The sequence below is a fragment of the Megalops cyprinoides genome, chromosome 2 (assembly GCF_013368585.1).
Source record: "Megalops cyprinoides isolate fMegCyp1 chromosome 2, fMegCyp1.pri, whole genome shotgun sequence".
Lineage (NCBI taxonomy): Eukaryota > Metazoa > Chordata > Actinopteri > Elopiformes > Megalopidae > Megalops > Megalops cyprinoides.
The window spans coordinates 51,320,188-51,343,617 of NC_050584.1; the positions used below are offsets into that span (position 1 = coordinate 51,320,188).

General features: G+C 44.5%; 4 protein-coding genes across 4 annotated transcripts; 1 reads left to right on the forward strand and 3 right to left on the reverse strand.

Annotated features, from left to right (window-relative positions):
* Positions 1 to 558: 558 nt before the first annotated feature.
* On the reverse strand, positions 559 to 2,661 carry LOC118773436 (cytochrome c oxidase assembly factor 7). The gene is made up of 3 exons (XM_036522373.1): positions 2,301 to 2,661; positions 2,020 to 2,160; positions 559 to 1,482 (listed from the first exon to the last, which is right to left on the reverse strand). The coding sequence occupies exons 1-3, from the start codon at positions 2,404 to 2,406 to the stop codon at positions 1,040 to 1,042; spliced, it is 690 nt and encodes a 229-aa protein (XP_036378266.1). The 5' UTR covers positions 2,407 to 2,661; the 3' UTR covers positions 559 to 1,039.
* A 90-nt stretch (positions 2,662 to 2,751) lies between these two features.
* Positions 2,752 to 9,952, forward strand: zyg11 (zyg-11 homolog (C. elegans)). Its single transcript, XM_036522528.1, has 15 exons — positions 2,752 to 3,088; positions 4,298 to 4,463; positions 4,826 to 5,583; positions 5,693 to 5,833; positions 5,937 to 6,113; positions 6,465 to 6,529; positions 6,707 to 6,806; positions 6,917 to 6,967; positions 7,060 to 7,221; positions 7,389 to 7,436; positions 7,750 to 7,947; positions 8,088 to 8,140; positions 8,750 to 8,847; positions 9,062 to 9,262; positions 9,538 to 9,952. The coding sequence occupies exons 1-15, from the start codon at positions 3,086 to 3,088 to the stop codon at positions 9,552 to 9,554; spliced, it is 2,238 nt and encodes a 745-aa protein (XP_036378421.1). The 5' UTR covers positions 2,752 to 3,085; the 3' UTR covers positions 9,555 to 9,952.
* Positions 9,953 to 11,912: 1,960 nt separating this feature from the next.
* On the reverse strand, positions 11,913 to 17,699 carry echdc2 (enoyl CoA hydratase domain containing 2). The gene is made up of 10 exons (XM_036521836.1): positions 17,378 to 17,699; positions 15,630 to 15,697; positions 15,462 to 15,549; positions 15,170 to 15,256; positions 14,723 to 14,815; positions 14,451 to 14,507; positions 13,125 to 13,312; positions 12,782 to 12,832; positions 12,601 to 12,648; positions 11,913 to 12,405 (listed from the first exon to the last, which is right to left on the reverse strand). The coding sequence occupies exons 1-10, from the start codon at positions 17,610 to 17,612 to the stop codon at positions 12,328 to 12,330; spliced, it is 993 nt and encodes a 330-aa protein (XP_036377729.1). The 5' UTR covers positions 17,613 to 17,699; the 3' UTR covers positions 11,913 to 12,327.
* Positions 17,700 to 18,499: 800 nt separating this feature from the next.
* On the reverse strand, positions 18,500 to 23,332 carry LOC118773084 (coiled-coil domain-containing protein 190). The gene is made up of 4 exons (XM_036521837.1): positions 23,139 to 23,332; positions 21,118 to 21,297; positions 20,850 to 20,985; positions 18,500 to 19,113 (listed from the first exon to the last, which is right to left on the reverse strand). The coding sequence occupies exons 2-4, from the start codon at positions 21,293 to 21,295 to the stop codon at positions 18,663 to 18,665; spliced, it is 765 nt and encodes a 254-aa protein (XP_036377730.1). The 5' UTR covers positions 21,296 to 21,297; positions 23,139 to 23,332; the 3' UTR covers positions 18,500 to 18,662.
* Between the last annotated feature and the right edge of the window lie 98 nt (positions 23,333 to 23,430).

The window sequence follows — 23,430 nt, forward strand, 5'->3', positions numbered from 1 at the left end:
CAGTGAATGAACGGTGTTCTCCCTCACAGCTACCTGTTAGCTAATATTGACAATGGCCAACATTTTCTTCGGTAAATACCTCTAAATCTATCTACCTATGTGTCCATCTCTCATATGTATATATATATATATATATATATATATATATATATATATATATATGAGAGAGAGAGAGATATTCATAGATAGAGGAGCAGGTCGCAACAGAGGTGTATAGTTTTGGTCCTTTAAAATGAGAGAACTGCAAGCAAGAATATCCTGCAATGGACAGAAGTGGGATGTTGCTGCAGGCTGATACTTTTAATTCTACACTTGCTCTACCTTGCTAGACTTTGTATGCTATTCACACATCGACGTGTATTTTAAATTATATCACTCAATGTGAAAACATTTATGATCTCTTTTAAAACTGTTAAAAGAAAGATTACGGCAGAGTGTGGTATTGTGTTTCTACATGCAACGTAGTGACAATGTTTTTTAGGGATATAGCGCTCCCTTGTGGTAAATGTTTAGTAGTACAGGACAGACATTGATACGGATTGCAATAATTTGCTTGGAAGTTTTTTTTGTATTGTTTTATTTTTTGGTTTTGTTTTTTGAATGACCGAGAGAAAGTTTAATATATGTGTAAGCATATCTCCACAATGTATCTTCTCATAATTTTGGATTTGATTATCTCAAAAACATTTTGCTCAGATATTTCTTGTTTGGTTATACAGTATAAGCTTTGCAGAAATAGTCAAATTAGTTAGTCTTAATACACTATTTCCTTACAAATGTCTGCTTGTCCATTTAATTGTTTAACTGTACATAGTACACTTACACGTCACCTTATATTGTACCTGGGGAAAATGCAACACTAAAATATTTAATTTAATACAACAGATGACATGCAAGAATGAATTAAGCACTCATTCATGTACAGATGAACAGACAAATGTGGGTGCACAGTTTAAATTAGAATTAAATTATACAGCACAATGGCATACATAATTTTGTACTTTATTCAAACTTGGCATGGAGAGATGTGGTCCCTTCCTCAGTCCCCAAATGACAGCTGGCGCTCCCTCTGCTGTCCATGCAGCTCTTTGGCACGGTTCTTCAGTTCCTCTGCCTTCTTTTCATCCTGTGCAGTCCCATCACCCATCTTATACATGCGACTGGCATTTGCACAGCCCCACACATGTCCTAGCTGGCAGGCCTGCAGTGCAAACTTCAAAGCCAGCTGCATGTCCTTGTTGACCCCTGGAGCACCCTGAATGTACAGTGCGCTCAGATTAAAACAGCTGGGCGCAAAGCCCCGCGCACATGCCTTTTCGTAATACTGCCGGGCCACGCCCGCTTCTGGGCTCCCATCCGTTGCTCGTCCATCGTGTGCCAGCAGGGCAACGTTATGACAAGCGTCCACTGATTTCTTACCCCCCGATTCACAGGCTCGCATAAAGCAAGAATAGGCCCTCTTCAGACACTCAGTCACTCCACCTAGTGGATATTGCAGAGGAAAAGTGGCAAATGTAGTTAAACAGTCTAGTGCAGGGGTGTCCAAACCTCTCCTGGAGGGCCACTTGTCCTGCATGTTTTAGATCTCTCCCTGCTCCAACACAGCTGATTCAAATGATCAACTCGTTATGAACTCCTGAAGCTGCTGAATAACAAACTGATCATTTGAATCAGCTGTGTTGGAGCAGGGAGAGATCTAAAACATGCAGGACAAGTGGCCCTCCAGGAGAGGTTTGGACACCCCTGGTCTAGTGAGTACATACTGGAACAACATAAGCAGAGAAGATAAAATGGTTTGCAAGAAGAGAATGACCTCCCAGGGATTCCTATGCATTATTTATGCAAAGACACCAGGCAAATTGGGTTAGACGATGCCCTTTAGCTGTGTTCAGCATGCAAAAAATCATTCCTGTCCCAGTTACTCTGCTTCGTTTTATTAGGCTGTCGCTTGGTTACATGCACAACTTATTTGGTACCTATTAGAGAAAGTTCTCAGTTAATGAAAGGGGTGACCGTTACCCTTGCCAGTGACATGGTACGCCCCCAGTTTGTAGCAGCTCTCGCCGTGTCCATTCACTTCACAGTTGTGTTTCAGCACCTGAGCTGTGGCTTCGTAGTTCTTTTTCACACCCTCCAAGTAATCCGCGAGCCGCTGACAGCCTGACACACAGATACACACACAGTTCGCGTAAAACCGCACATGCTTAAAAGCCCAACATATTGTACAAGTAATCCGGGTGAACTCCTTCCACCCCGAACATCATTCTAGAACCCGTCGTCTAGAACAACAGCAGTTTTACCTTCTGGATCCTTCTCTCGGTGGCACTGATAGCTGTACTCCACTCCTAAATTATCCAAGAACTGCTTTACCTCCTTCTCGTCTTCAAAATTAATTAATCCGGCCATTCCTGAAACACCTTTACGATTCAGCCTACAGGAACTACACGTGTATTTTCAGTTTGGTTATGACCTTGGTGGGTAGCAGTAGCTTGTAACTAATGTTGACTCGAATCGATTATTAAATGATACAGCTCCTTAACTACCGGTAACTGAATGTTAATTTCGGCGAGACGGTTTACGGTGGAAAAAGAAAGGCATATGATATTCGTCCCTCCGGTACAAACGTTACGAAACATTTAGTGTTACCTTACTACCGCCATGAACTTGTACGAATGGGCTTCCGTACACTTGCGCCCGCCTTCTTTTGGTCAACATGTACTTCCTCTGTCGCGACCTTGTTTATTTGTCAAAGCTTGTCTGTTTCCTTTTGCGATTAAGCGTTTGAACGATCCTCACGGAGAATATAAAGATTAGTAACGTGACATCTGTGTTAGCTTACGAATCTAATGTAAACAATGCAACAGAAAATCTCCAGATACTGGTGTTGCAAGTGGAACAGGACAATTGAGCTACTCAAACCAGCTACCTGCAGAAGTAGCTTGTTCGCTGGTTAGCGAGCTAGCCTCAGGAAATTTCGCACATAGCGTTAACCAGCTAGCGAGTGAGCAAAGCTAGCTAGCTGGCTAGCTTGCATTTTGATTGTGTTGCATTCGATCGATAGCCAGCTGCATACCTACTTTTCATCATGGTGAGTTGATTTCCGCATTTCAGATTCTTCCAGATTGCCAGCTTGAAAACTGCAGTGCCTGCATTGAGTTAGTGTTAGGCAACTTAACATCAATTACTAACTGACTTCGTAGTATTTTAAAAATAGATAACGTTAATTACTTATGTTATTTAACCAACCAGATTGTCGTAGTTCGCAAGCTAGCTATAGCCACATCTCGCTAGATAGCGGGCTTCCCAGCGCAGGGCGGCATACAAATTAAGAAAAGACAAAGCAATTTTGCTGATAATCTTAAGGTAGCCCCAGTGCTGCTGCTATAGAAATGGATTGAATCTGCTCGCTAATAACTTGATTAAATAACGTTAGCCAACTACATGCTCGACTTTGAGTGTATACGCCTACTAGTTGGCTGGCTTGTAAACAGGTATCTGAATTTTATTGGTAGGGATTTTGCTAATCAGTTGCCGAGGCAGCTAACCATAGCTAACTCCTCACGTGAATTTGTGTTGACTTAGGTAGCAAGCCACTCTAATAGTTTGTTCTAGCGTTAGACAAATTGGGACGGATGTTAGCAGTTTAATTCTAATCATAAATGTGATAGTTCCGGTCAAGACTTTGGAATGTCTGCAGTCTCAGGCAGCACAACATCGTACGTCCTTATCAATATGGCACTAATGCTTATGGCATTTCATAGTTTTGTGATACTTTTTTGTTTTGTTTTTCAATATTGTATCTAGCTTAGATGCTGTGCGGAATATTGCCTAGTCGATTACCTTGAATGTACTTGTGTTATTGTGAGTGGCACGAGTTTTTAAATTAGTTGCTTCAGTATAACTTTGTATTTCAAATGTTTCTTGGATGGAAAGGTGTAGCCCGTTTGTATTTTTAGTGAGACTTTTTTTTCTTGGCGACATTAATCCCGTGAGTTGTGCAAGTCCTGTGTTCATATTTATGTTGTGATTGATTCCGCAGAATTCCATTATTTCTTCTTGACTGTGTAGGCTACTCTGCGCCTTTGCTGCAGGTGAAGTGACTGTATAATAGTCATGGTAAAAGGTGTACCATTCACTTGCATCTGTCTGTCACTTATGAGTCACGTGTTTGCTCGTGTATAGCTGCTTTGACGGCAGGTTCACAAGCAGTTTGTCTGTGCACAAGTTGACGTGTTTCTTGGGTGTGCTATCCATGCAGGGTATGACAGTGTGTGTGGATATTGTGGGCTCATTGCAGGACGAGGCATCCCCAGCGTCCCTGACAGACCTGTGCCTGTCCCTGGTGAGCACCAGTCTAGAGCGGTTCTGTGTGAAACAAGCCGATGGGTCCCTGTGTCTTCGCGAGTCCGTGGTCTTCCCGCAAGAGCTGGCGGACCAGCTGCTGTGCAAGATGGCCACTGAGGGTGAGCAGATGGCGGTTAGCCAACGAGCAGTTCCACACAAGAGCTCACACATCTGCTAGTGGCGGACAACCACGGTATTTCTTTTTCAGGTGGTGTAAGTTTGAGGATCTTAAAAATACATGTTCTGTCATACAGAAAGTAGGAAGCCAGGGACCTGGTTGTCCATTACACAGCCAAGCCTGTTGCTCACACTGGTGCAGTTTTATCAAGCAATTGTTTGGAAATGTTCCAAGTTGTTTGTTCTGAGTGTGATACCTTGCTATAGGCTGTTCCTCAGTAGTCCAGCGTTATTTTGCAGGTGCTGTGAAATGATGGAAGGCGGCAGGTTGCGATTGCTGTCTGAGCTATGTGTCTCCCTCCAGGTCTGCTGAATGATAGCACGGTGGGCATTTTCCGCAGCTGCCAGTATCTGCGTCTGCGCCGGGCCTGCATCCGCACAGCTCGCATCTCGGCCGAAGCTTTCCGCCGAGCCATCTGCCCTCACCGCCTGCTGGAGCTGGACGCAGCGAAGGTCAACGCGGACCTGACCATCTCTGACATCCTGCGGGGACTGGCGTCCAACAAGGAGTGCCAGGAGAGCCTCCAGCGGCTGGTGCTGAACGGCCTGACCATGTCGCTGGAGGAACCCAACCGCCGCTGCTTCAGCTCCCTCCAGGGCCTGCGCTCGCTCAGCGTGGCCAACGTGGACTTCTACGACTCGGGGCTGGCCGACGTCTGCGCCCTGCCCCGCCTCGAGAGCCTGGACATCTCTAACACCTCGGTCACCAACCTGTCGCCCCTGCTGGGCTGCCGGACGCGCCTGCGCTACCTCACCATGCACCAGCTCAAGCGGCTGGAGATGACCACCGCCTCGCTCCTCTTCGTGCTCAGCCACCTGGAAGGCCTGCAGCACCTCGACATCTCCGACGACAAGCAGTTCACCTCGGACGTGGCCCGGCAGCTCCTGGAGCAGCCCGGGATCCTCCCCGCGCTGGTCTCGCTGGACGTGTCCGGCCGCAAGCAGGTGACGGATGCGGCAGTCAAGGCCTTCGTGGAGCAGAGGCCCGGCATGACCTTTGTGGGGCTGCTGGCCACTGATGCAGGATTCTGTGACTTCCTGTCTGGAGAGGGCAGCTTGAAGGTGGGCAGGGAAAGCGCCATGATGGGACCCTCTTGTTCAGTTGGTATGTAGTTGTAGTTGTGCTGATTTTTGCATGAGCATGTGTGTTCATATGCAAATTTTCCCACAGGTAACTGGGGAGGCTAACGAAACGCAGATCTGCGAGGCCTTGCGCAGATATAGTGAGCGGGAGTGTTTTGTGCGGGAGGCCCTGTTCCACCTCTTCAGCCTCACTCATGTGATGGAGAAACCACGGCCAGATATCCTGAAGGTACATTGAGGAAGAGTCATCTCGCTCTCACTTCACTTCAGTCTTAATGTCTGTCTGTATGGAAGCCCCTCTATAAGACATTAAGTGTCTCTCTGTGCTTCAGCTGGTGGTGATGGGAATGCAGAACCACCCATTGACGCTGCACGTCCAGCTGGCAGCCAGCGCCTGTGTCTTCAACCTGACCAAGCAGGACCTGGCAGCCGGTATGCCTGTCCGCCTGCTGGGCACCGTCACCCAGCTGCTGCTGGAGGCCATGAGGAACTTCCCCAACCACCAGCAGGTATTCATCACTGCTAACTGGAATCCACAGTCCCACTCCACCAGCACTCAGTGCTAAAAAAACTGACCTGTTCCTGAAAATATCCACACACTTAAACCTGATCTCCTTCCAATACTCTCTTTTTCTCACCACTTCCCTTGATTCGTGTTTCACAGTTCTTCGTGTATATCTGACTTCCTCTTCCCACCTGGAGCACAATGGCTCATGTCATGACTGCACAATAAATGGTGCACAATATCAATAATCAGGGGGCACATGTGATTGTTTATGAAAAATGAGGAAGCTTTACCTGACTGGGTGACCTTTTGGGACCCCTCTCTTACGGTTATTTTGCTTCCACTTCTTTTCCAGTTGCAAAAAAATTGCCTGCTCTCCCTCTGCAGCGACCGCATCCTGCAAGAAGTTCCCTTCAACAGGTTGGTCCATTTCATTCTTCTCAGACCTACTGTTCAATACTTCCTCACCCCCAAACACCCACCCCGACCATGTATAATTTCACTCAATATGCTCTGAATAAAACTTGTCTATATCTTTACAATGAGCTACCATCACTGGACGTGCGGACCGTTTGTGTATATTTACACGTCTTCCAGGTTTGAAGCAGCCAAGTTGGTGATGCAGTGGTTGTGTAACCACGAAGACCAAAACATGCAGAGGATGGCAGTGGCCATCATCTCAATTCTGGCAGCTAAGGTGAGGCACGAGGAGATGGCAGAAGGGAGAGAGATGGCAAAGAGCAAAGGAGCAGACCATAGTGTTGGCACCATGAGCAGGGCTTGTCTGACATTTTTGTTTCTTTGCAGCTGTCCACAGAGCAGACAGCACAGCTGGGTGCAGAGCTGTTCATTGTTAAGGTGAGAATTCAGACTTCTGTACTACAGTCCAATGTGGTGATACGGGTGGACTGGAATCAGGAGTCATCGTCGGTGTCTGTGTCTCCCTGCAGCAACTCCTGCACATCGTACGTCAGAAGACCGCCCAGGGCATAGTGGACGCCACGCTGAAATTCACACTGAGCGCGCTCTGGAACTTGACCGATGAGTCGCCCACCACGTGTCGCCACTTCATTGAGAACCAGGGCCTGGAGCTGTTCATCAAAGTGTTAGAGGTACACAGCACTCTCGAGGTGCTGTTGTAGACACCTACACTCGACCTCCTCACACAGGAGACGCTGCACACAGTATCCTGCACAGCTGTGTCCATTTAACTCTTTGTTAATCTGTGGTGTCATAGTGCTAAAGTAGAATGCCGTGTTTCCCCCCGGTCTCTCTGCAGTCCTTCCCATCAGAGTCGTCCATACAACAGAAAGTCCTGGGGCTACTGGTGAGTTCACTGTGCTTGCGTGGGTGGCAACACAACTGGGGATCAGTGAGCATCTCGGTGTAGTGCACTGGATCTGTGTGTGTTTGCCAGTGTTGAACACTGAGGGTGTGTGTGTGTGTGTGTGTGTGTGTGTGTGTGTGTGTGTGTGTGTGTGTGCGTGCGAAAGAGAGAGAATGAGAGACAGTGTGGTGTTCAGTATCTGTGAATGAGTGCCAGTGTGGTGTGTGAATGTAAGACAGTGGTTCTGTGCAGTTGTCAGTGTGCGGTTAAAGTATCAATCACATGCGAGAGCGGATATGGCCCTATGTTTCAGAACAACATCGCGGAGGTGGGGGAGCTGCACTCAGAGCTGATGGTGCAGGGCTTCCTGGATCACATCTGCAACCTATTGCACAGCCCCGAGGTTGAGGTCAGCTACTTTGCAGCAGGAATCCTGGCCCATTTGACTTCCAGGGGGGAGGCCGTCTGGACCCTCGGTCTGCCTCTCCGTTCCACACTGCTGGAGGAGCTGGTACGCCCAAATCTTTTTTTCATCTGAGCTTATGTGTTTGTGTGTGTGTGTGTGTGTGTTTGTGTGTGTGTGTGTGTGTGTGTGTGTGTGTGTTGCTGTAGAGGTGTCAGTGTCAACAGCTGTGCTTGTGTGTCTTTCAGCACTCTGCTATCCTGAAGTGGCCCACACCAGAGTGTGAAATGGTGGCATACAGGTTGGTGTCTGGATCAGCTGCAGTCATGTGACTAGACTAGAAACAGTTTTTTTTTTCACATTTGTATGGCAAGGACAGTAAAAATGATGAACAATAATAGTGATACCTTGTAATTTAGAAACAATATTCAGCAGTATATACAACATATGCTGTTGAAAAGACTTTGAGTTAAAAAGCAGTGGTTGGCTGGAAGTTGTTTCAAATGATTATATTTTGCTAATCCTTCCTTGTCAGCAACAGGTCATTTTTCATTAATTTCCCCCTAGATTTAATCTACAGTGATTTATTGCTCTATTGTTCATTTATGCAGAAGTGTGCACACACTGTTATGTTCCACATACTTTTTGTTAAATAAGATCGATAGGTTGTGTATATTTTGCATGAACTTCATTGTTCACGTAAATTGCTACATGACAGAGCCATATTTGTTACAGTAAGTCGTTTTGTTTGCTTGCTTGTACTCCTGAAATTACGGTGAACAGATTTCAAAACGGCAGGAAGTGTTTTTACTAGAAGTGTAGCGAGATTGATGTTGTGGATTTGTATTACAGTGAAAGGTGAAGTTGGCACCTTCTGCGTGATATTAACAGTTTGCTCCCTTTCTGTCAGGTCCTTCAACCCTTTCTTCCCACTGCTGGAGTGCTTCCAGACCCCCGGGGTGCAGCTGTGGGCTGCCTGGGCCATGCAGCACGTGTGCAGCAAGAACGGTAAGGAGTAATTACCGCAGGCCGAGTTTGGAAACAGGGTGTGTGGGGGGGGGGATCAGGGATCAGGTTAATCCAGGCTTGGTAGGATCAGGGCTTAGAATCAGCCCACTAAGATCACAGATTAGCATGGACCGGACGTGGAAGGAGCGCGTGGAAAACGCGACCTTGTCTGACCCGGCGCACGCTTGTCTCTCGTCTCGTCTCGTCTCGCCAGCCTCCAGGTACTGCAGCATGCTGATAGAGGAGGGGGGCCTGCAGCAGCTGGAGGCGGTGATGACGCAGCCCGGCACCCACAGCGACGTCCGGAGACTGGCCGAGAGCATCCTGGACAGCCTGGAGCGTCACAGGGCCCGCACCGGCCAGCCCCTGCCCCCATCTGTGCCCCGCTGCCAACGGCACCAGGGCTCGCAGAAAGGTAAGGGAGGGGGGAGCGGGGCCGGCATGTGGTCGGGGAGGGAACAATCAATCAGCCTGTGGCAGGATTTCACCTCGTGCTCATAGCTGGCGCAGCAACATAGCCAAAGCAGAGAGGCAGTTGTTTATGCTGAATTTTTTTTTTGTGTAGATATTTGTTGATGCCATGACTGTACCCCTTTAGCAGCTGACATGTTGTTTACAGAAGGGAGATCCTGGCATTGAGTGGTGCTGTGCACTGATGCTGAAATCTGTCTCCATTTCTTTCTGTTGCAGAGAAAGATATTCCATGACATGGACCCCTACCCTCTGGCACACTGCTGTCAAAGTTGAAAAAAAACAGTGCTACAATACTGGAAGTTTGGTGTGTGTCTATGTAGAGGGGCAGGGGGAAGCGGAGGGCACGCGTTAAAAATAACGTCTACCCTGCGTTACCCTGGATCCCCTCTTACTCTTTTCTGCTATTCCAAATCCCCACAAGGGGGCGACAAAAATAGGAAAGACTCAGCATTTCTTTGCACACACTGAATGTTATTTATTGTTTCCATTGAATTAAAATATATAATTATTACTTGGTGATGATAAGGAAATACATTATGAAGAGTTAGCAAAAAAAAAATACTGGCTGTATTGCAGGTACAAAAATGTTTATGCTCCTGTGTAAATGTGTGTGATTTTTTTTTTTTTTTTTTTTTTTGTCGTCTAGCCCTCGGCCAAGAAGCTTGCAGGCCGACAGAGGCTCCAGTGAGCCTGTACTTCCAGAGTTGTGCTGTGTGTTGATGAGTGTGCATGATATGTGTGCTTGAGAGCATGCTTGTGTGTGTCTGGATGCATTCCCTGCATTTTCGTAATTGTCAAGCAGTTCTGAGGAATAATGTCTATAAGGTAGAAAACAGTAACTTATGGACACAAATGGCAATAAATATATTTGGTCAAAAGATAGATGGAGATAATAGGAGTACATATATAAATACAAATTTTTTAAAAAATATGTATATTTATGTAAGTTGTTGGTAGTGCTTCCTGTGTGTTTGGTGCTACAGTAGGTTGTGCATTTTGTACGGTACTTGTGTCAGTACTCCAACAGCATGTCAGATATGAAACTGGGGTATATATATTTTTGTATATCTACTACTGCAGATTAATTCCAGTCATTTTCTTGATTTATCACGTTGTGTAAAAACAACACAGCTTGGGCAAAATAGTATTTGACAGGATTAAAAAAAAAAACAAAACGACAACAACAGCATTAAGTAAAAATCCACCAGCATAATGAGCTCCTGTAGTGGATGAGCAGAACAGCGTGTGAGCTGACGCCTTGCTGTGACTGTCCTTATAGCTGAAAGCTAAGCATTCAGAATGTGTTCAGTCTAACTGCAAACAGGATGGATTCTGCATCGCTGTGGCGTCGTTCACGCGTTTCATAATTGCAGCCAGCTCCACTTTAATTTTTAATCAGGGCGGCAGTGTCTGCATACAGATCTGATACTGCACAATGTGTAATCTCTTCCATTTAGAATCCCTGCAAATTAAAAGGTTCCAATGAAATGGAAGGTGTAGAGTATTACTGACATGCGCATAGTCCTAGTCTGGTTTTTAATAAAAAGGAATAGTCCTTGCAGTACAGAGATGGATAACTAATATTATAGTTATAAAGATATTTAAATGAAAGTTACAAAAATGTGAAACTTTGACCTGCTTAACTTAATGGACAGGAAGGACATGGTTGTAACCAGAGATATACGTCCCAGTTAGTCTAAGAAGCGCATAGTGCTTCATTTTGTAACGTGTTGAGATGGTGGATTTGACCTTTAGAATTTAGTCACCTTTGATCGAGTCACAGCTACCAGGGCATATTAAAAGGCAATTCCATCTGCTGTCTACGATACATTGAATGCAAAGGCTCTACAGGTTGCTCCAGCATAAACTGTCAAGAGGGAAACTGCAGACAGTGCTGACGTCCACAGCATATTAGTGGTGGGACACCATCTTTCCTGATCCTAGGGTAATAATTGAGAAACCTTGAATAACAGGTGGTGTGTTGACAGTATTGAAAAATATGACCCATTTTGTTTGGAATTTTTAACCGCTCCAATGATCTCTTTCTATGCAACTGAAGCTAACCAGAGGTTCTCAGACTGCGGTGAAATCTTCCAAACATCCAGATACTTCAGTCCACGTGTATGCTTTGAACCACTGCATGGTACTTGGGTAATTTTATTCATTTTTTAATTTTGAGAAAGCTGGGTTTCAGAATCATGCTTTTAAGTATGTATCAGGATGGTGAGGTTTTCCCCTGCACACCTTGAACACAGAATGTTGCTTTGGGGGTAGTCCAGTGAACCTCCCATTGATGAACATTACATTTTGCTGCTGAAGTACATGTTTTATGCAAGAGGTGTTTCTGAAATAAAGAATGTATTCCCCTTTACACGTGGATTGTTTTTCATATTGAAAGCTCTGTCAGGGTGTACCTTAGATTGCCATCTGTGAAACATGGTGTATGTCTTCAAATTCCTGAGGGCTCCTTTGAAGCCTTTGTCCCCACTGACTGTGAGAAGAACAACATTGCTTTTTCAGGGGTAACATATATTAATATTTGACAACTACAGTGGGCTCTGCTGAATCCACACCCCATAATTAGTCTTCAACAGCTACAGTTTATTCAAAATATGCAGCATTTCATTATTACTTAAGGCATTTACTAATCATCCAGTCTGAGCCAAGGATCTGTAACTACTAACACATACACATAAGACATCAAGCCACTCAAAGAGCGGAAGCTGGATTTCAACTACAATCTCCATCTCTTCAACACTGCTACGTGACACAGATTCTTTGACAATAAACAAAATCAAATGCTGAACAATCTGCCTCAGGGAAATGATATGAATTCATCCTGCACATACATGAACACATCAAGAAATCAAGGCGAATTTATTAGAAGGCAGCCAGGAGAAATAAGCATGAGGGTCTCTCCCAGAGTGCTTTATGCTTTGGGTCAGAGGACAGCCAGTCCAGGGGTGGTGGAACTGAGAGAGTGATGTCACATATAGCCAGTGTCCTTCACTCCCCTGTGTACCGTGGTGGTCTCTTCTCAATGAAAGCTGCCATCCCTTCCTGCCTGTCTCGAGTGGGGATAACCTGACAGAGGAGTGAGACCCAGTTACATGTTGTTTAATGTGCTGTTTAACTTTTCCATCATATTCTTAATATGAGCAGTTTTAGCAGTCTCCCAGATAAAGAACTTAAAGAAGATAAAGTACTTAACACCACTCTATCCCCTCAAAGGTCCACCCACTCTCTCACCCCTAAAACCTCCTCGCATGGGTCTCTTACCCTTGCATAACACATGCCCTCAATGGCCATTCCAGTAGCGATGTCCACCTGTTACAACCGGAGTTGGTTGAGAGAAAGAGGAATAATGATGAAGAGCTGCAAAATAATGCATTCAAAAATATTTTACAGCAACCATACATTATGCTGCAAGAAATCAATGATTGGAGAAATGCCATCAAACCTCAATGCCTCTGTTCATTGCTTCCTTAGCCATCCGCACTGCAATAGGAGCCTGGGTAGATGAAAGGAGATAATCAAAAGGAATGTAAAGGTGTTTGCATCTGCTTCCTACAATCTTAATTATAGTATGCTCTGATCAGTGTGCCTGAAACAGCTGGAACCATTTCTCCCAGTGCTCACATGCACTGAGCTCTATCAATAAATAAGTATAACATAATCCAAGGGAGTAGGTGTGTGTTTTTTATTGCATTCTCCTGCCAATGCTGAGCATGTCAGAACAGAGGTGAAGTAAATGCTAAGAGACAGCTGTCAGTGGAGCGAGACAGATGGGCGCAGAGGTGAACCTGTGGCAGGATCTCCCTGGCTAGTGTCAGCGCCTCTTTGTAGGCAGCATCTCCAGTGTGGTTCTGCTCCACAGCCCTGTTGACCAGGCCCAGCTGGAGGGCCCGCTCACCCCCCAGCCGCTGCCCGGTGAAGATCATCTCTTTGGCCACCGCGAAGCCCACTGCCCGAGGGAGCCGCTGACTGCCCCCTACAGGTAAGACAGGGAAAGGACGGTCTGAGAGACTGCCTTTAAGGTGAACAGTGATTCACGCTGTTTTGGTATCTTGGTGGCGGCAACTGGTTTGACTCCCTTTTGCAATGTGGATCTATGGATTAGTTTTATGAACTGGGGCTGTTACAAGGAGTGAACACAGAATCATAAATGACCTACGAAACACTAACACCCAAATTTTGCCCTTGCCTATTCTAACATTGCAAAGAGGTATTTTAAACAAGCAGAGATCTACAAAACAAGAGCAACGGGGTAACAAATGATCATTCATTTATATCATGCCAAATATGAGAAAAATAGCTTGGAAAATCATTCAAAATTAACACATTAATAAATCTTCCTCATTGTTGTGCATGATATATGTGTGTGGTAATTTATTTTCTTATCAAACTTGTTCTTTTGGAATTAGTGGCTCATTTATTCTACTCCATATCTGGTTGGGAGCCACAATGATCATTTCTGTAAAGCTCTGCAAACTGCCACTGGTCCTGGTCTTCTCTTACTGAATGTGTAGTTCTATTACAGAAGAATTCTGTTGTTCATTTTCAATTCTTTTGAATTATGAAGTTTCTGCTTCGCATCTGCTCTGCATCCGCATCAAGAAGAATACATAAAAGCACTGAACATGTTGTAACAAACACGTTTTAGAAACACTGACATATGTTGTATTGATTGAATATATCTGTGTATTTTCTTTCACAAAAATGTTAATGTTGTTTGTGTTCATGCAAATGAAATGTGATTACTGTAAAGTCAACTCAGAGTTTCCAGCAAAAATAAACTTCAAAGGCCCAGTGGAACATTCAGCTAGTCAATTATTAAAGACAGCACTTGAAATGTACCAAGTCCAACCAGAACTTTTAAAAATACTAGTTAAATGAACCTTTTTTTTTTTTTTTTTTTTTTCAAACACTGCAGTACCTGCTGGCCACTTAAAACTCTCAGTGCTTCCACCCTGTTCAACAAAAACAGCACAGCAAACATTCTGAGGCACTCCTCCCTATTGTCCACAGTAATGAATGTATACCACCCCTGCCTCCTCTCTAACCCGTCTCACCCTTACAAGCCCCCTGCCCCTCCCGTTGTCGCCCCCCCCCCCCCCCCCCCCCCTCACCTGCTCCGGGCAGCAGTCCTCGCGTGGTCTCGATCAGGCCCATCTGGGCGGTGGAAGCTGAAAAAGGTGCAGAGGACAGCTGAAGGTCTGCGCAGCAGCACTCCATTAGCGCTCCCGACATGAAATCAGGCTGACGGATGTCACCATGCCAGTTTGTCTAAATAAATGGATTTCATGCATCTGTCTCCCTCCTCAGTCAGCAGATGCCCGCGCGTACGCGCCCTGCCATCATTCACCTGCGCTGCTTCGGCTCTCGGGAGGCAGGAACTCACCCGCAGTGCGAAGGTCGCAGGCCAGAGCCAGCTCCAGGCCCCCTCCCAGAGCGAAGCCGTCCACCGCGGCGATGGTGGGCATAGGTAGCACAGCTGGCACCGGAAGACCATGAGAGAGATTAGACACCACTGGGCAGTCCATACACTCAGCAAACACTGTTTCAAACTACTTTCAATAGACTCCACAATGTTGACTGTTAGAAGGGAATTGAGTACTAAAGCTGGATGCACATGAACTGTGGTTTACTGTGCGACAAACACCAGGCAAATGTCCAACTTCTCCCATTCTCTGTAAATGAAAATTCACAAACATGCCCTGAAAAAGTGCATGTAAAGTCTAAAACCCAAACTGACAAAATAATAATGACACCTCTAAATGAAACAGTGAATATGGGATGCAACAGAAGAGGGAAGCTTCCCCCCACCCCAAGGGCGAAAGATTCCTACCAACTTCCGTCATGAGAGAGCGCAGTCCGTGCACAAAATGCTCTGCCTCAGCGTTGGTCATCTGGGCACGCTCCTTCAGATCAGCACCTAGGAATCAACGGTGGCATGAAACTAATTTTCTGAACACCCTAATCAGCCTGAACACCCTCAGTTCCAACCCATGAGGTGACTTAATCAATTGCAACTGAATTTGCAATTGAATGCTCTCACGTGTGGCGCTTCAGAGAGGACCTTCAGCAACAGGGGCTCCACAGTAAAGGGTGTGTTTTGAGTCTTCGGGTGCCTCACTGACCTGCACAGAAGACCCCCGGCACAGTGCTACGGAACAGCACCACACGCACGGCAGAGTCATGATGAAGCCTGGCCACCAGCTCCCGCATCTACACAGCAAGCAGAGGGAAGAGGCTCAGCTTCTCCTTCAACGGCACACTGGCTTATGTGAAAGGAACTCTGTCCTTACCTGCCGTACAAACACCCTGCCCAGCGAGTTCCGCGCCCGCTGGCGACACATCACCACCTCCACTATTCCTGAAGGGAGAGTAATGAGAAATGTATGCAGAGAGGGAAAGAGAGAATGGGGCTTTACCTGGATTGTAACAGCAAAGCATTAACTGCCATGAATTTTAAGATTTTAGAATGTGTCAGTTGTTCCAGAAGAATAGCAGATCAGACCAAGTCTGCCTACAATTGTCATAGTTGGCATTAAAGTCCATTTGATCTGTAGTCCAAATAGCTTATCTGGTAAATAAGTCACTGTTTATTACATTGTTAACTGTTTAACAAAAGTGCATTGAACAAGGATAAAAAAGGAGTTTGCATTAGATTTCAGGACTTCCACAGCAGCACCTGGACAACAGTGGAAATGGGTTTCTGGATGTGTGCAACCCATCCAATTTACACACAGTAAATGTACTGTAGACTGGACCAGTCACCTTATAAATAAATAATCATGGCAATAAAGATCCCTGTAAAAGTGCTTCGATGTGCTTGCCACAAACTCTTACATAAAAAAACACACAGGCTCTTAAATGAAAGAAATATTTTATACGGTACTGTACGTGAATAAGCATACACCTGAATTAATATACGTGACCTTGATTTTCCTCGGGTTTTTTTTTTTTTTTTTTGGTATGATGATTTTTCCCATTGAGTCATCATACTTCTGCTGTTTACACTGGCTCACTGTCACGTATGATTTTTGCATTAGAAATTCTAGGTCTCTGCTGCGCCTCACCAGGGGACAACAGACACACCTCCACAGCTGTACTGTGTTAAATTCTAGCCGCTGCAGCGGTAAGGACGCTTACAATAAACGTGCTTGAGTATTTTCCGAATATACTTAAGTTTTTCTACGCGTACCTTCGTAGCAGCATATTTCAGAGTTTTCAAACATGTCTGAAAGACTATTCATATCGATTGTGTTGAGTCATTGTGTACGTAGGCCTGTGGGGGCAATACAAATACCACTATCAATTTGGTTTGTTGAGTTCTTGCTTTTCGAAATTAAAGGTACAGCACACGATAAAGTGATATTGTTTAACAAAGATGTTGAGCTGCAGTGTTAGTAAGATTTATCTTTACACTTTTAATTGATTATTCGGGACCTATATTAATTACTATATTACGCGAAATCAGAAAGATAATAATCCATAAGTATTCTTCCAGCGGGGGTGTAACAAAGTCGATTTATCGTCGCTTGTAAATTAGCTTAGAGCTTACTACCGCGTTTTGCAATGCCTCTGTCTGTAAATTTGTTTGTCCGCTAGCTAAACTGTAGTTTAAATAAACAATGACATTTATGAGAAACCTCGCTCAATTTAGAGAGAATCCTGTATCGATCATGACAATGAAGGACCACGGGGTCCTTCAGGGTCATGAGGACCGTATGTCAATGAATCCCAAATAGGAACCAACGCTACAACGCAACTGCTTAATATTGCGATATTAATTCTTCTAAGATCTTGAAGTGAACGATACTACCTTGAATATTTGCAGGATCATTTGGCTTAAAACGGTAACGCTACTCGCTTAATGCTATATTTTTGCGGTATGACCATAACAGAAGGTCACATGGACCGTGCTGTTGACATCCACTTAAGAGCCACAGAAGTAGATTTATATACATTCACGGTCATATCCACAATAAAGCGATAAAAACGGCAGCAGTTCAGAGATGTGTAACGTTAGAGTTAATGTGTAAACTCCTACCAGCGTCTCCTCCCTCCAGTTTATTTAACTCCACTTCAGTCGCCTCAGAAGATGGTGATTCGGAGTGCAACCAGCGGGCTTGAGCACATAACGGGGTCCCAGAGGAAGACTTTGCTCTGGACCTGGTCAAAAGAACCTTCGGAAGTGTACCGGTTGCTCTGAGCTCTGATCTAAGAGCACACGGCGTCCGCGCCTGTAGGCTCTGCCAGACAGCAAGCCCCCTGAGAAAAGTCATTTCTGATTTTACTTTTAACGATTTACAGATTCCACGTAACTGAAAGCAGGACGGGTTGACAAAATAGGGAAGTGTCTGTAAAGTGACAAAATGTATCAAGGAAGTTTTGGGAAAAGGATGTCCCGCCTTTCTAGGAGGGGCATAACAGCTACAGACTTCTTTAGTTACCTGCACTGGCAACTTTATTGGCTCCTTTGTATTTGAAACGAGGCACATGTCTCCTTGGTAACTATGTTTATACCCTGTCAATAAACCTTATCTTTCATGCAGCTTTTATGAAAAAGGCTGTACAATGGTTCTACGACAACACTGACAGTTTTAACAAAGTGTGGAAAGAAAAAAAGAGAAATGAAACACGGACATAATTGGCATGGTGACAATATAACTAAAAACCTATATATGAACATTTTCAGTATTAGTCACCAGGGGGCGTGTGAACAATGTGAGAAATCAGTCAGTTCTGTGAAGTCTTGGAAAGCGTTGTGGCTCCAGGGGGAAAATATAGACTCTCTCCTAACTTCAGGCATATCAGTCAAGGGCCTTATGAGAAAGTTTCTCTAAAGGCAGAGAAGTGTAAGAAAACAGAATTTTAAAAAGTTGCTGAAAGACATTTCTGATCTCTGCCGTATTTCCTTCTAGAAGGAATGTGTGATATTTTCACCTCACACAGATCAAACACACAGTTAAGCCACTGCTGCACTATGGATATTTAATTCATTCCTTATAAAACATGAATTAATATATTCATATCACAGAATTCATTAAAATATCCCACAGGGAAGAAAACAGTTCAGATATCTTGAACATTCCAAATCATGATGCCCAGTAATGGTCATTGGCACATAAATGGTTTACAGGATGTATATTTTACAAAAATAAGAGGCGCATGTTTGTAAAATATGGCAAGCTGATGTCAGGCTGGCGAACTAAGATATAGGGACAGGTGTCATGGGGTGTCTGTTACATTACTTGGCAGGCCATAAAGGCTGGACATTGCATGGTCAGGATAGGATGGTCAGTAGCAGGGTTAGGGAAGTCAGGAAGTACAGCTTAGTGTGTGTTGGTGTCTTTAGGGGTCCTTGCGAATATCTCTCTCACTGACAGTTCCCTCTCACAGAGCGGACGGCCGCGGTGCCTGATGTAGCGTGCTTTGCGGGCTTCAGCCAGGGCCTGGGAGAAACTTGGCAGAGTATGGACAGTTCTCAGGCGGCCGTCCGGGGCAAGGCGGCTGTCCAGGGCTGTAGCCTCAGCTGGAGGAGGCGGAGAGGGGAAGCATCTCTCCCCTTCCCTCTGTGGCCCCCTCTCCTTCCTCTCCGTCTCCCCCTCCTCCACTTTTCCAGTCGGGCTGAGTCTGGCAGCGTTCTGCACTTTGAGATCTGGCAGACAGAGCGGTGCCGTAGAGCTCTCCACTCTTGGATCTCCAGCGCCCATGAACTCACGTACCCGAGCCTGCAGTCCCGCTGAAGAGCCGCCCACACCTCCAGATTTTGGCTTCTGAGATCTCCAAAAAGGGAGACATGCAGAGGATTTAGTAACAACCATCAACAATAATATGTCTTTTACAGATAATCAATTGCTAACTCAACTGATCATCGAAGATCAACTAGACTAGACAAATATAATTGGCATGTTCACTTTACTTCAGCTCTGTTTGTATTTTTATATTTTTAAATCTTTTGCCCTGATATCAGCCATTTTATGCAGATTATATTCTTGTTAATACTGGGGAATAAACCTTATTTTCCACTATTCTTTAAATCCTTTATAGATATAAATGTTGTTGAACAGTTTCTGCTTATCTCTACATCAACAGTAAATGTAAAGGAAGTAATTTGACAAAACCAGTAAATAGACATTGGTGGTTAGATACTGTTTGGTTTGTGGCCTGCAGCCCTGTAGTTAACAAGCACAGAGTGAAAAAGCCATCAGTCTGCCAGTGCTGTAACTGAGAGTCCAGCATTAATATTTAACTGACAGAGGGAGAAACAGAAAGAGGCACAAGGGTGCAGGCAGAGAGAGAGAGAGAGAGAAGAGAAACACAGAGAAAGAGAGTTTCAATTGCACCATTATTTTGCAGAAAGCCTGTCTAGCTCCAAAAGATGATCACGTATGTCCTCTCTCAGAGCTGAATTGCTCTGCGGTTTTACACATCTCGTTATCTGCCCTCTGGATTAGCATAATTAAGACCAGTCTAGCTACTAAGAATATCCCTGTCCAATCAGCCAGCTTGCTGCAGGAGCCGATGGGCACTGATGAAAATAGTGTGTGTGGTGGGGGGCGCAGGAGGGGCGATGGGGTTGACCGAGCACACAAATGAAGGGGTACAGTTAAGTGGCCAACGGGGGTAGGAGGGGCATTTTCTTGGCTCTGTCCGGTTATCTCATTACCACAGCCAGTGAAGCGATTAACCAGGGAAATCCCCCAATCACTGACATCCTCCACAGAAACCACTCATGTGCAGCACTCAACAAATAATGATATAATAAAACTGACAGAGAAACATGCTGTAATACCCCCAAACACTCACTCACTTACATGCAAGCATGCACATAGTCACATGACAAACATAGTCACAATGACAAACAGCACACAGATGCATACACGCACACTTACATATGTGAAAGTACATACGAACTTATACAGAAACATATACACTTATAATTGCAAGCACAAGCACCAAAAAGTTGAACTTTCTTACATATAATATAGATACAGGTACAGAGAAATACTATGCCTCAAGATAAACTGCATGTTCAGCTGTTCATCACTTTCCAGGCGGAAATAAAGAGACAATGCAAAATATGTGAAAACATACACTAAGACAATATACTTCACTGTATAATTCAAACAGCGTTGTACCCTTTGAAGAGAAAGACATTGCAGCAGGAAAAAAGTGAAATTTTATTACATAAATGAGCTCATGCATAATTAACCACATATAGTTTTGCCAAATAATTTTGTGCTTAAGAGTATAGCACAATAGAGAGTATAGCTTCATGTTGCTAAGAGCACATTATATTTTCCCTTTGACACCAAGACTTCAAGATTTATAGCTTGTGCTGAATGTGATTGATCAAAGTTCCAAGTGCAGCATGTAGTTACTTTCACTATTGACCGAACATAAATCATCTTATGTTATGGAATCTTATAGAATCTTGTGTATTGGACAACCTGACTGATTTAAGTCTGTGAGAGGCCCCTTAAAAGAAAAATTGTGGCATTGTTGTCTCCACCTACCTCTGTTTCTCAGGGTCTTGGCCACCCCGTGGAATTATGGGTAAGAAGGTCCTCTTGTATGATAAGGTTGGGTGATTGAGGTCAGGGTCCCAAGGTCGTGACCCCAGGCTTTGGATGGTTTTCCTCCAGGGGTTACCTGAGTACATTTACAGACATGGGCTGTCAACTCTCCTTTTTCTATTACAGCAACACAAATATTAAGGATGACCATAGAAATGTGCCACACACACACACACACACAGACCCACACACACGCTTTTAGCCTCACTGCTCCTGATGGCTCCCAGGTCCCGCTGCAGTCGACGCTGCTCCCTTGCCAGGGTTTTCAGATGGTAGAGCCGTGCCTCATCCAGTCGCTGCAGCCCCCCCGCCAGCCTGGCCTCCGCCCGCTTCTCCTCCCGCCTCTGCGCCTCTCTGGGCCATGCCCCAGGCTCCCCCCGCCACATGCCTGCTGGGAAACAGGCACCGGAGCACTCTCCCCTGTCTTACTCCTGTCATTTCAGACCAGGAGTTCAGAATTAGCATGCTATGATGGAAACGGACTACCCCTGTATTAAATCTTCTTTCTGCCTCGATGATGGAGGATCAAATTGCAAAATTGAACTCGTCCCACTGTCCCAATACAGTTTGTTTTCCCCAGAACGTCTGATAAATTTTCACAGTCACTGCACTGAATGATGTGTAAAAAGTCTGTGTATGGGGGTGTGCATCAGCTAATGGGAATACATTCCTGTGAGATACATATGACAAATTACTATAACTGGATTTAGTGCTTTGTCTGCGAACACAGCTCATTTACCCCCACTGCCAGATGCTTCCACCAGCTGTGGTAATATATAAGATGTGTAATATATTGTAATTTATACATCATTATAATTATAAAAATTACCACAGGAGGCTCACACCTCAGACATGTTCCTGTCTGTGTTTCTCAGACAGGCACAGTGGGTACCTGTCTTCACATGCCTGGGTTAATGATTTCTAATGATTTGCTCCCCACCATCTCCCACCTGTGTTGTAGCCAGTTACCAGGCTTACATCTGCTCCAATGTTTTTTCTTTTTTTTTTTCAGCGAGCACATCTCTAAGTGACAGTTTGTGTTTGACCCGTCCCAGGCATGGGGGTTGTCCGGGAATTCGCCTGCAGTGCACTGCGTCTCACATGGGGTCCTGAGCAAGGCTCATACGGCTTTTGTTACGGCGAGAGTGCAGTTCAGCGGGACTGCGGCCCACACTGAGAGCCTCCATTGGTCACTGTCTGATTCAGAGGCTGATATGTCCAATACTGTGGTAAAGCCCATCTATCTACGCCCACGCTACGACTCGTTAAACTCCCTCAGTGCAGCAGGGCATCTCACGCTATCACAGTACAGCTGAAGCCAGTGGCTACAGCCTCTTTGCAGGAGAGCCCTCTGTACTACAACTCTGCTGCATTTCACACGTTTATTGTGTCATTTCAGTGTCATTTCTGCAAGAGTTAAATTGCCTTTTTATGTAACTGCTGAAAGTCATTAACTGCAGTCAAAATAACAATTGAATAAAAATATCACAACTGTTATAAATAAATATGTGTACAACGTGTAAAAATAGATTTTAAATATGCGCTCAGCTATCTAAAACCATTATGCATTCATTTTTACAATACGAAGCACTTATTTACAATGTGATGATTAATTTATTCACATGATGATTAATTTATTCAAGCATATTACTGTCTCATTCCATATTGTGCCATCAGCGTGCATAATTTCTCCATCCTAATGAGAGGAATTTATTATGTTTTGAATGACCCATACTGACAAGCAATTTAATTCCAAACAGAACGTTGGTCCCACTGGAAATAAGAAATTATCATTTTAATCGGTGGTAATTGCATCCCTGTCGTAGAAGTTGTTCTTTCTGTCAAACCACTAGCCGATCCTCAACTTTTCTGGCAGAGGTCCAACCTTTAATATTGATAGCACATTATGTGTGACACCCACGCATCAATCTTCATTTATATCAGAGAGACTGTTACAAATACAATTCGAGCACCACTTTTGACCACTTGAAAATCATGCAGAAAAAAAAAGTATGGTACTTCTTGGAATACATTATACTGTGCTCAGTTATCCTATAAATATAATCATTTTGAATTTTACAGCTATTCACCCAAATGCGCCCTATAAGTTAATATTATGTAAATATAGGCATATTTACTTTAGGAAGTAAATATGGGAATTCTACGAACCTCAAACTCCTGGAAAACTAGTCGGATGCATGGAATTACTCAATTGAATCTAAAACTTACCTTAAAATGTATCAATTTGGATCAAGGATGCAGTCTTGTATTGCTGATAAAAACCACAGCGTACTTCAGATATTGATGTACAATGAGGGAGGCTTTCCAGTAGTCAGTGAGCAAATATCAGGCTTTTGGGCCTCAGTATAACTTAATATGTATTTGATTGGTATTAGTATCATTTTTGCATGGCTCCTTGTAGGAGAACCTGCAAGAGATTTTCAAAATTCAGTTGTGTGACCAAGCAGCTCTTTACCCCGTCACCCACCACCCCATCAAGTCACCATGGGATACAGGAGCT